This window comes from Panthera uncia, assembly GCF_023721935.1.
Source record: "Panthera uncia isolate 11264 chromosome A1 unlocalized genomic scaffold, Puncia_PCG_1.0 HiC_scaffold_16, whole genome shotgun sequence".
Classification (NCBI taxonomy): Eukaryota; Metazoa; Chordata; class Mammalia; order Carnivora; family Felidae; genus Panthera; species Panthera uncia.
The window spans coordinates 46,268,045-46,281,264 of NW_026057576.1; the positions used below are offsets into that span (position 1 = coordinate 46,268,045).

Consider the following 13,220-nt stretch of genomic DNA (forward strand, 5'->3'; position numbering starts at 1 on the left):
GAGAATTACCTTTCTGTTTATTTGGCCTTCCCAGAAACCGAAGCTCCATCTTTATCCTAAAAAGCTACCATTTCTGCTTAGATGTAGTATGTGGGCTTTCTGGAGTACATATTTACCTAATGCATTGAACCACAGTCCTACCCACATATATTTACCTGCTCAGGGTTGTAAAATCTTTTTTTTTTTTTTTTTTTTTTTTTTGAGAGAGAGCACACGTGTGTGTGCACATGTGCAAGCAGGAGAGGGGCAGAGGGAGATAGAGAATCTTAAGCAGGCTCCATGCTCAGTACAGAGCCAATGTGGGACTCAATCCCACAACCTTGGGATCACGGCCTGAGCCAAAATCAAGAGCTGGATGCTTAACTGACTGGGCAACTCAGACACCCTAGGATTCTCAATGGTTACAGTTTAAGAGGGACTAAAGAGAGCTGAGTTCAACTACAGCTTTCTTTGAGGGTAGAACAAATGCTGGGTGTGTCAGAGAATCACCCAGGTGGTAGGAAAGATTCCTTTTATGTAAAGTTGACAGCGGACTGTGCGCTAATACCTAGGGTTTACGAAACACTTTCATCCAAGGTGATACTAACGAGTATTACTTCTTTTGCACTCTTCCCAAGACCTAATCTGAAAAGTTTGGGTCAGATACCATTCATTCATTCACTTAATTAGAAATACTGAGTGCAGGGGTGCCTCGGTGGCTCAGTCGGTTAAGCATCCGACTCTCAGTTTCAGCTCAGGTCATGACCTCACGGCTTCGTGAGTTCGGGCCCCACATGGAGCTCTGCGCTGACAGTGAGGAGCCTGACTGGGATTCATTCTCATTCCCTCTCTCTCTCGCTCTCCGATTCTCTCTGCCCCGCCCCCACTCATGCTGTCTCTGTGTCTCTCAAAACACGTAAATAAACTTTAAAAATTAAGAAAGAAAAAAAAAGAAATGTTTAAGTGGAAAAAGTATAAAGACTAATTTAGGCTGAGTGACAAATTTATACCAGAACCCAAGCTGTAGATGTAAGCTTTCCTCCTTTCACAGGGGGTTCCTCTATTCTCTGTATCTTAACACAGTGACTATGTGTGTTTGGTTTTAAACACTACCTTTTTTATATATGGGATTCAAAGTAGGCTTTCTGAGGAAATAGATGGTTTGGGGGGATTAGAATAAAAAATTAAAAGTTTTAAGGTAAATGGAGTCTAGTTTGACTGAACATTGTTATGATTCGCCCAGTTCAATAATCGCCAATAAGACCTAAAACAAGCCACTGCTTTTAGTGACTAATTGTGGATCATCTTCATGGTCCAAAACCTAAGAAGAGCTGGGTGCCAAGTCATAACATTTAACGCTCATTAAGTGCCTTTAACGGCAGCTTCTAGTTCACCGAATCATGATGGGGTTGGTAACCAAGGCCCTCTTCTTCCCCCGGCCAAGGCCTGGGCACCTGAGCCAGCCTGAGGCCGATCAGACTCTGCCTCACTCTGTTGTGGTTTTGAGGAGGTGACATCAAGGAGCTGGAGCTAAGTCACTCTAAGCCTGCACCTGCTTATTACATCCTGCTCCGAGACCCCAGGTGCTGTCCTGCTTCCTGTGTTTCCTGAGGCCCAGCTCTGCTGTTTCTCCTTTGACTTCGTAACCCACCTCATGTCCTTGTCTACAAAATTACCTTTTGCTCAAGTTGGCCAGACTCCGTCAGCTTCCACTGCTTCTGACAAAAGAACCTCACCTGATAAAGGAGATTCAACCGAATGAAGGTGCAGCAGAGGCAAATGGTTACAAGCAGACAGCTGGTTCCAGCAGCGTCTGGGGCCCTCCAGCTACTTCTCAGCTGTGGGCTTATATGGAGCAGCTGTGACTAAAAGCCTTTGTGATACTGGTAGGTTTTAATTTTGGGATAAATACGTCACATACCATCTACTGCTCTCTTGAAACTGATTAAAAGAAATATATTAATTAAGATACTGATCCTACCTTACAAAACCTAGTGCTGTACTAAGAAAGAAATGTAATAAATAGCTAGTTTTAAGGAAATTACCAGGAAACTTTATGAAAATCTAGTGGTCGTTGAGAAAAATTAAAGTAAGGTGAGAATATACTTAATTAAACAAAATTGCTAGTTCACTGTCCACATGTAGACGAAGAAATCTCCATGGCTAGAAAGATGACTTTGCAAATTTGCATGATAAATGAAAATCAGAATAAAACTACGGACACATCCTGCATTCTCACAAAGAAATCCCCTTATGATATATTAGCCTCAGTAGTATTTCCAGCATACTCAAGGAAACACATTAGGATTTTTGATTGGGACCCAATATTAGTCATTTTATCTTTCAAATATATATTTAGAAGACAACTATGATTAATCAATTTTTCATTCCAAATATATTCACTGGAAAATACTATGGAGGGACTAAAAACAAATGCATCTCTAAGATACGGTGATTTCTCTGTATATACACGGGCAGTGAATTAGCAATTTTAAAGTTAAAACGAAGAAAAGACCTTTTGGGGCACCTGGGTGGCTCAGTCGCTTGAGTCCAACTCTTGATTTCCGCTCAGGCTGTGATCTTACCCGTTTGTGGGACCAAGCCCTGTGTGGGGCTCTGCACTGATAGCACGGAGCCTGCTTGGGATTCTCTCTCTCTGTTCCTCCCCTGCTTGTTCATTGTCTCTCAAAATAAATTAAATAAACCTTAAAAAAAAGTGTTCATTTTAATTTTATGTATTAATTATAACATGCCTTGTGCTGGTACTTTCAGAGATGCATAGTTTTTTCATACTGGGATGGCTTTATTCTGCATTATTCATTAACGACTCCCTACGTTCCCTATTCCTCACGTTTCCTTACCATGCAACCATTATTTTAAAGTTCTACACAAGAACAAGTTTAACAGGGAGGAGAATGCGATAGAGAATAATGCACACTGTGCAATTTAAAACTCTTTAAAAGCTATGGTTTAAGTAGCTTTCCCAAAGTAACTCATGATTTCAGATTGCATAATTTTAAATATCCTTAAGTATATAAAACCAACCTAAAAAAGTAATTACATGGAAAATGTTATCAATCCCAGAATTACAACCTTTTTTTTTTTTATTTTTTTTTATTTTTTTTTTTGTTTTGTTTACTTTGGATTTAGTTTCCTCTGGTTTCCGAATATGGAAGCCTAGATTATCGATTTCAGATCTTTCTTCTTTTCTAATAGATACCTTGATGCTATAAATTCCCTTTTAAACATTGCTTTTGATGCATTTCACAAATTTTGGTAAGTTGTGCTCTTACTTTCATTGACTTAATATTTTTAAATTTCCCTTGAGCTTTCTTCTGTGACCCATGTGCTATTTAGAAGTAGTTGTTCAGACTCCACAAATTTTGCATTTTCCAAACAAGTCCATTTGAATACTGAAGTAATATCTCTTGGCCATGCTAAAATTAATTAGTAAGAGCACCTGGCTGGCTAAGTTGGAAGAGCATGTGATTCTTGATCTCAGAGTCATGAGTTCAAGCCCCATGTTGGAGTAGAGATGACTTAAAAGAAATCTTTAAAAAAAATTTAAAAAAATTAGTTAATAGAATGGAGACGTTTTATTACATGATAGGGTCACACCTAGCTGAGAAGATGCTAGAATCCACAAAGAGTATAATGACAGGCCCTACAGGGTCTTCTATCAGGTTTTCAGTAAGACACGCATGTGCTTCTGAGCAGCACGGTGGTAAAAACAAAATGCCCATGGACTTTAAATAGAAAAATGTCTCCGAAGTGGTGACCTTTGTGGCCCAGCATGATCTTCTAGCCAAACTCTTCTATAATTAAGGAAATAATTGCAGAAAATAACCTTCTTTAATTTTTTTTCCCAAACCATCTTTATTGTGACTGAAGCAATATGAGAGACAAAACTCAGCTGATACTGACAGGAATGTGAAACACTTTTATCGTGAGGTTTTTTGTTGAAATTCTGGGTAATGGAGAATTCAGGAAAATTAGACAAAGGTCTTTAATAAGGTCAATCTGAAAGATGGTACCATAATCGTCACCAAGCTATGACGAGGGGGTAGAAGTAATTAAAGAACTTAATAGCTGAGACTGGATTATGAAATACAAAAAGATGTGAATTTGGAGGGAATTAAAATGTAGCAACACCCTGGAGGCACTCTTTTCATGGCAATTCAGTATGAATACAGAGAACTTGCAAACTGGTTCACAATTACATGAACTATGGCCCATTTTCCGAATCTGTTATCAAACACTGGAGAGAGTATGCTTCCAAATTAAATCTACAGGCAACCTGCTGTCAGTTATTTGCCAACATGTATGGATTAAAAAACCCACGAGGCCAGGAAGGCATTCTGGGAACTAAAATTTACACATATTCATGTCCATACATATTACCACAATCTTTGCTCTGTCAGTCAAGAAGCAAAACAGTGGAATGCTCTAGTAATTAATGTAACATAATCAATATTATCTATAAATAATTAGCATGCAAGGATCCACGAGATGCTGCGTAAACACTTTGGCAAAGTAACTGCCACATAGAGTGGGCAGCACTGTCTTCATGAGGGCCTCTCCAATGTCCCCCTTCTCTCCAGGCATCATACCAACATCATGGGAACTTCCCGAAAGCTTCCTGCTTATTAATTAGTGATGAATTAGCTATCTATCTTACTTAATCATTAGCATTTCTCTTGCTGTACCCATAGGTAGCAACTGCTATGTAGCAGAAAGACGACTGGACAGGTTTGAAGAGACCTGGGTTTATGCCCATGTCTGACATGTTACCTTGCTGTCTTTGGGCCTCCATTTCTACATGTGGAAAGTGAGAAGCTGAAATAAACTTGCTTACGTTTCCTTCAGCTCTGAAACTGATAACTACTATATTTGGAAATGCTCTGTCCCTCCCTAAAGGGGAGCTTTCTGAGAGGTTTCTGCGTCAGCTTTCTGAGAGGTTTCCAGTATCAACAACTTCAGTGTCTTCCACTAACGATTAAGGCAAAAGGTTTAAACAAGAAGTGCTCTTACTTTTATGAAAAAGATACATACTAGTTATAGCCTTCAGGAAGATTCTGTGGAATCACATCTAACATTTGCAACTGTAGGCATTTAAATATTTGAGCTCATTGTAGCACTATACAGCCAATAATAAAGCATCGCAGTGTGAAAAGGTTCTTTCTGCTCTCCACAAGAATTTGTGACATAGAACTTTCTCATATCCAAATGTGAAATGTGATTCACACTCAGAATGTGTCATAATTTGCATACACTATTAAAACTGGGACTTCTTTGTGTATACAGCTACATAACATCTCAGACACGTTGGTAAGAAATAAACCATAATTGAGACGGGTGGTGACAGCATCCAACTGGTTAGAGCAAATTACTTCTATTATACTGATGATAATTCCTGTTAATACTTTATTTTCTGTCATTATATAAATAGCCCATAAAATCTCTATTATGTAATGCTCACAGCTACTCTTACATTAAGAGCCCTGGATGGATGTTTGGGTACCAAGCACAACTACCATTACAACAATCACCAAAGAACGATATATACCCAAGTCCCCTATAATTTCAGGAATGCAGCAGGACAGAGGGTGAAGTGAAGAGGAGGGAAGAAAGGGTAAAAAGATAAAAATGAGCATGTATCCATACATATGCCTTTGGGCTACTCAAGCTGATCCTGGGAATTTCTGGAGCTGTATATCAACTCCGGTGTTCAGCTCAGAGATATTCCCCACCAAACCCCTCCCTGTCCTGTTCCAACCTACACATACACACCAAACACAGATTCCAGATCTCTATCATATCTCTGAGTATAAAACAACTGGAAGATGACATGGAAACAGCCACTCTGTGCATTTGATATCAGAATATACCACCTTTACCCCCCAAAAATCTGTAAAGAACAAGTCTCTCTGCACAATGAATTCTCTTAGCAAAGCTTGCCTCCTTTCCCCGCAGTGGAGCAAAATATTTTTTTTCCTGGCATTATTCCATGCAAGAGAGTAGCAAACGCACTAAAAAAGGTTTTCATAGTTACTGGACAAAGGAAGGTATGATTACCTCTACTTAGTGTCAATGAGGAAGGAAAGAGGGAAAGAGAAGGGATATGCACATGAAATACAGAATGAAATTCACATGCTGAACCTCAAATGCTTCATCAATCCTCGAATCCACAAATATTCCTATAGTGGAGTTGCAGCGAGGGGAGAGCCGTTCTGATGGACAGAGTTTATGTCTGGTTGGACTGCTACCTTTGATTAAGTGAATATTAAATGAGTTGTACACTGATCTCATGTTCTTCACTGGGGTGCGAACATACCTGTCATGAAGTTCTTACTGCCATCACTCTTTAATCCCTGGAGGTCAGCAGACAGCTACAGCAAACCTGGCTCCATCCTAACATCTGTCATTGCACCCCTTACATCCTGGTGCTTTCATCTCCTCCCTGGATACCTACATTTGTTACCACATCCTCTTTCCATTCCAGCAGGTTTGTTTGCCTTGAACAGACGTTCTTTTCTTTCCACACATTTCTTCAGTTCCAGAGAGAAGAAATGCTGCCACAGGAATGAGGTCAGTGGATGCGTCCTCACATACTAACATTATGCAAAGGAAAACACTACTTAAAATTTTAAACCATCTTCACTCAATAATAAACACTGGTTTCATAGCTCAACCACAGCCCCTGGCATTTACAACGTACCAATTGTCATGCATTTCCTGTGCATAGCTTATAAGTTCAAGCCTTTTCATGTTTTAGTGAGGCTTAATTGCTTTTCTAATGAACAATATTTTTTAACTGATTGGAGCATTTGCTAATCCAACTTCACAACATCACCCAACATCACTCACATACGGTGTTTGCAGATCTAACTCAAGCCAGAGCCAAGCTAGTGTTGCATATACCTCATAATTCTATTAAGTGTCCCAAACTTCTATTTGGGGAAGATCAACAGTCACTTTCCCTTTATCTCCATTGCTAGCGTGAGTATTTTAACTTTCTGAATTTCCAGAGCCAATCTTTCACAAAGAAATAGGAAGTGTTTATCACTCAACTAGATGTAGACACTGGGTGATTCACTGGGCTTCTTCCTAACTAGGTGATTTATTTCCATCTACCAGCCTCACAGCATTTACTTAAGGAAAATTCAAGGTACTATATATAATGGGGATTTTAACTAACTCGTGACCAAATAAAGCACATATTTTAAATCCACGTATGCTCCTACAATAGTTAATTTAGAAACATCTCCAGGTCCTTGTATATGAATTTCAATATATATGAAAGCAGTAACTCAACCCTCTGCTTTTCCTACTAATTCTCGATCTATCATATATATGTCACACACACACACACACACACACACACACACACACACACCCCCCTCACCTGCAAGAGAGTGAGCTCCTTGAGGACAGAAACCAGGTTTTATTTATCTTTCTAATCTAGTGCTTTTCATAGTTCCAGGGACTGTAAATAAATGCTGCTGAATAAATAAAAGTTGAATTTTCTCAAGGCTAGTAGTAAAAATCCTTTTTGTTTTTCATGGATTACTTCTCTGGAGATAAAAGTGGTTTAAATTTACTCACCAAATAACGTGCTATGAATTATGTAGGAACGAATTACCATTACTCCAATAGTTCAGAAAGGACGAGTGAAGGAAAGACTATTTGCTATTTACTCAGCGATCGCCACTTAGCCACTGAGAAATCAGTTGTTAGAACGTCGATGTGGTAACTATCCATGTTGTACTCTACCCATTAGCTCACATTGCTCACTGGAGCATCTCGTGCTCTCTGTATGTTGTAAAGTTCCTTTAGTACAGTATGCCTTGTACTGAGAAGGAGTATCAGTTCTGTGCGGTCAAGAAAGAACGTGCTCTCTCCCTTTCCTTTTATGTAATGGGCATCGGCATCATTATTCTCTCAGCTTTCCAGGTTTGACAGGGGACAGTATGCTTTAGTGACTGAGAGAGACCATGAGGATGCCCCAGCTTTTAGACAGCATGTTCCCTGTGCTCTTATTTCCCCCTCCATGAAAAAGAAAAGCACAATATTTAACAACATCACCAGGCTATTGTGAGGGTTAATTAGATTTAATGGGGGAAGGGAGGTGAGCTGATTACGCACTATTCAAGTTCAAAGAATCATTATTTTGTGTCTAAAAATAATCCTGACTTAGGAACAAAATTAATTTGGAAGCTCAATCTTTGGTAATCATCTTCCCATACTTAGAAAAAAGTTTTTAATCACAATCCCATTCTAAGCACAATCCAATGAAGTAAAAGTGGAGATCTGTGAATTTCCACAGACTTTTGAAGGAATACAGTACACGGATCAATTTTTTATTTTCCTTTTCTTTCCTTTTTTGAAGCTACACGATGTGTAGAAAGGTTAATTTTGTGGAATGGAGTCATGTAAACAAAGTACATTAATTTTTTGTTTCACATGAAACGTTTGTGAAACACTTTAAACTACTCCTTTAAAGAATTAGTAATTGAAGTTTTGTGACTGAAATAACTTTTTAGGTCATTTCCTCTAAGTTCCATTTACTTTTATTTTTTTCAAGAACTATTCAGTGAAAGAAGATCTTCGATCCATGTCTTAATCCCTGGACCTCATGAATGTTACTGTCCATGGAAGAGTGAATTCTGTACAAGTGATTAAGGATCTTGAGATAGGAAGATTATTCTAGGCTATCTAGGTGGGCGTGAGAAGCAATCACAAGTGTCTTTGTAAAAGGAAGGCACAAAGAGATTTGACTACAGAAAGGAAGGAGACAATGTGGTGGCATGGGAAGCAGGTGGAGAAAGCCATGTGATGTGGGGCCATAAGTCAAGGAATGAGAATGGTCTCTGGATGACAGAAAACACCAGGAATGGATTGTCCCCTAAAGCCTCCAAAAGGAATCAACCCACCTGACACCTTGACTTAGCCCCATTAGACTCCTTTTGGATTTCTGACCTCTGGAACTTTGAGAGAATAAATTCTTTTAAGAATATAAATTCTTTTAAGAGTATATTCTTTTAAGCCAAAAAAAAAAAAAAAAGAGAGAGAGAGAGAAAGAGAAAAGAAAGACAAAGAAGACAAAAAGGTCTTCATACGCCCTAAATTTAAAAAAAAAAAATCCCTAGATATTTATGTCTAAGATCAGGGAAAAAATAATCTAAATAGCAATCATCAAAATTAATATAATAGATGAACTTACTATGAAAATCTTTATAAGAACTGAAAGTTGGTAGCTGAGAAAAATCTGAGTTGTTGCCTATACATCACTAAAAAGCTTACAATATCTTCCAAAAAAGGGAAACATTCTTTAAAAATGTAACAGTTCATAATCCTAGAAAATATACCATATCTGTTAGGAGAAAAATGTTGCACTCCGGTTTTGGTGAGTTTTGGCTGAGAAGGAACTTTATCGCTTTTATTTAGAACTTTCCAAAGGAAAAGGAGACTCTGGTTCAGTTGGCAGAAATGTATTCTTTACAGAGAAGCGGAAAAAATTCTCTTCCGTTTTAACAGAGCCCTATTGAAACTTCCTATAAGACTCGCCAATTTTCATAACTTAGATATATACTCACCAAGCAAACTTCTGATTATTCATTCGATTTCCCCGGACCCTTGATACTGGGGACGGATGTACTCTGTAGGCAGATGAGAATAATCCAGTCATTAAAAAAGCACATCCCTGATTACAAATGAACAAAAGAAAAAAAAGATCTTATTTATAAATGATCTCTTGTAGGTATGCTTATTGCAAAATGCCCCATAATCTCCTCTTAGTAAACGAATGCAGTTCATTCCTAGGCATTCACACCAGCAGTCTCTCTTTCCTCTTGTAGCGCTTTTGACATAATAATGACTTGCCACAAGGTTCACTGAGAAGACCCCCCAAATGCAGAACCACCAGTTTTAGTTGAATGACAGATTCATTCGGTCCAACAAAAAAGTTACTGACTAGCTAATCTTTGCCAGGTTCAGAAGTGGGTAAAAGTAATGCAAGGTCTGATGTTTGCCTTCAATGAGTCCCGTCTGCTACGTCCTCCCACAAGGGATATCAGAGGGACTCTAAGTGCACATTCCCTGAGTCAACTAGTAGAATTCAAACCCTAAGAAGCAAGATAATGAAGGAGGTCAGAATATGCTACCCCCCAAATACGCTACTTTGGCAGAAGGATTATTTTGAGTTGGAGACAAGAAACAGCAGACACAGGAGGAGGTCTATACTCTCCCTTTATATGCCTAAAAATAAGGACATAAATTTCCCTTTAGTAAAGGAAATTTTCATTTGTAAAGGGGTCCCGCCCCACCTCTAATACCGTGAAGTGCAACACACAACTCTTCACCTGTGATGGTACTGAGACGTGGCTCAGTCAACAATCCTTATTTGCCATGAGTTTCCCCCATCTGTTTCCTAGTTACCTTCCTACCATCTACCCGACTAGAACTTCAGACCCCACCTTTTCTTTTGACTCATCACTTCACAGTTTTTCACTCTTTGTTAAATGGTATATAAGATCCAAATTTTAACCCCTTTGAGTTACTCCTCACAGAGTATTCCTGCATGCATGCATGTTATGTGTATAAACAGGTTTTTTCCCCCTTCTCACCAATCTGTCTTTTGTCAGTTTGTATGTGTGTGTATTTAGTCAGTTGGTCTTTTGTCAGTTTAATCTCCAGGTCCGCAGACCTAGAACCTGAGAAGATAAAAGAAAAGGTTTTTTTTTTTTTTTTTCCTTCCACCAAAGTAACTTCATCCAAATGTCCAGAAACAGAATCTGAGAATGGGGGAGGAAGGAAGGGTGAGCAGTTACTTCCAGGAGAAAAGCTTTCTAGGTGTCATGCTCTGCAGCTAGGCTTTGAGGAAGGCAGTCAATCCGAAACTTTAGCTAAATAATGGCGAAGCAAAAACTATTGTTGTACAAGCTTTCAGGGTTAGAGTCATCTGCTGGAAGTTTGTATTTCCAAGAACTGCTGATATCTTCCAATCAGGAGCTAGTTGCTGAAACTCCACCTCTCTGTGGGTCACTCACTGGCAACACAGTATGCCCTACTTCCTGCTTCCCTCTGGCCAACTTCCTGCTTTGTTCTATCTTTACTAGGATTTGTGAGATCTAGGCAGTCTTTTGGCTTGTGTTATCATTACATCCCACACATTTCTCTTATTTGCAAGAGAGCAAACAGAAATTTTAAGCTGGTCTTTAAGTCAGAACCAGCGGCTCCAAGATTCATTAGAACCCCAGTTCTCTATAGCTGTTTAGCACGTGAAAATTATTTCCAAACAGATAGTACTGTTCCAGCCCCTGAGAAGGGCCAGATGCAAACTTCCTGTAAATCCAGAGGCAGACTGCACTTTGCACTCGGAAGGCTTATTTCTTCCAACATCCCTTATTAACATTCTTTTCCTCACAGCGCTTCTCAATGGCTGCTGCAGCTGGGCGGCTCAGCACAGATTTTCTGCTCTGCATGGGGGAGGGGATGTTAATTATGCAGAAAGATGGAGAGAGGCCAGACAGCCCCTCTGGTGAACTGTCTCATTCAAGCACGGCCCACTTCCTGCTGTTTTTGCAGCTACAAGGATCACCTGTTGGTCTTGGCATCTGGCCAAACTGGGGCCTGGCGGAAATGACAGACTCAGCTAGAAATGAAAGCCAGCTCATATTCCGGCACCCCAAATTGGGGAGAGAGAAAAAAACACCCACAGAAATGCATAAGAATTATACAAAAGGTAGCAAGACTCATTTTTTTTTCTTTTCTTCTTTCTTCTTTCTTTCATTCTATCTGTTTGAAATACAAACATCATAATGGAATTGTGAGCCAAAAAACGTCTCCTCAGTTAAATCCCCCCTGACCTAAGTCCTCTTAACCTTCTCCACATCCCCACTAGGGTGCCAGAGTCCTATTGCCTAAATAAAGTTCTAAGGAGTAACAGCCCAAACACTCACAATTCTTTAATTCACTCCACATCCTCTGACCAGATGAATTTTCATGACAGAAGTATATTCTTCTTGAAGCTTCTTATTCATATATCAGTGGGGAAAAAATGGGCTTGTTTAACTTATAATTAAAATATTCCCTAGGTATTTAGATCTTTTAACAAAATCCCACTGATCCATAGTTCAAATACTGTAAGTAGATAATTTCTATCATGGTTTAGCAGTCTACAAAGAATTTCATGACAGTGTGTGTATGGACAAATAATTACAAAGTTTCTTAAATGAAAATAGTAAAACAAGAAAGCTTTTTTTCCTTTCTGAAAGGGAGTAAATTGATAACCTGGAGCTTGCTTCATTTGATGAAGTAGACCATAAAAGGTTTGCATTTCAGCTACTCCCCAAATTTTATTTCTTTAAAAGGATACGCAGTGTTTTTGTGAGCTCAGTCTACACTGTGGCACTTCTGGCCACCACCTCCCTTCTTTCCACAAATAGCAGCCAGGCAAGGTAGCAAAGTCAAAACCCCGGTAGGAGAAACCACCACCTCATCTGCATGTCATGCATTATTCATGACCTCCTGATTCCTGCACCTGCATCTAGGCAGGAAGCTTGCAGGGAATGTTCATTATTCTTCTTTTAGCCTCACACAGGCTCGATTACTGCTAAGCCACTTTGTTCTGTAACTAAGGGTTTCAGGCCTTAGTACTAACCGCTGGATATGGAAAGAAGAAAAAAATCACCATGCTGAAGAAAAGAACAATTTTGGTTGTTGTGCAACATGTATTGAATCCTACAACGTGCTCTTCTGAGACTGACAGTTACTGTCAGATGGAAATGCTCACATTTGGTGATTTACATTACATAGAAAAAAGGGAAGCCATACCATTAAGGCCGTGTATAGCAACTGTTCTATTTACATACACTTACTCATCTAAGGCAGACAGCATGTCTATAATTGTGCCCAACTCAGGGCTTAATTTAGCTTCCTTGCTACGCATGTGGGAACTTTTTAAATATCTTAATACAAAAATGGTTCTTTCTTCTTTGGGTATAAGCTGCAAAGAACCTGACCCTCAAGTTTTGTATTTTAATGACTAATATTTATTGTAAATCAAGAGAATATGATCACTCTGCTTTTCAATGTTTTTATGAACATTCCTGAATGGCTAGTGGCTGGAGGTAGGATAGGAAATCCAATACTCAACATGAATTACTGATTACTAATGAACTGCTGGGGAAAGATACCATCTACTTTTTTATTCTCCCCACCAGGGAAAAGCTATGCAGCTT

General features: G+C 39.1%; 1 protein-coding gene across 4 annotated transcripts in view; it reads right to left on the reverse strand.

The window, feature by feature from the left end:
- Positions 1-13,220, reverse strand: part of KLF12 (KLF transcription factor 12) — a 435,411-nt gene that overhangs the window by 54,668 nt on the left and 367,523 nt on the right. For all 4 annotated transcript variants that reach the window (XM_049647469.1, XM_049647471.1, XM_049647468.1 and 1 more), the window contains one exon: positions 9,576-9,638. In XM_049647469.1, coding sequence (XP_049503426.1) covers positions 9,576-9,638 — 63 coding nt within the window. The remainder of the gene's footprint in view (positions 1-9,575; positions 9,639-13,220) is intronic.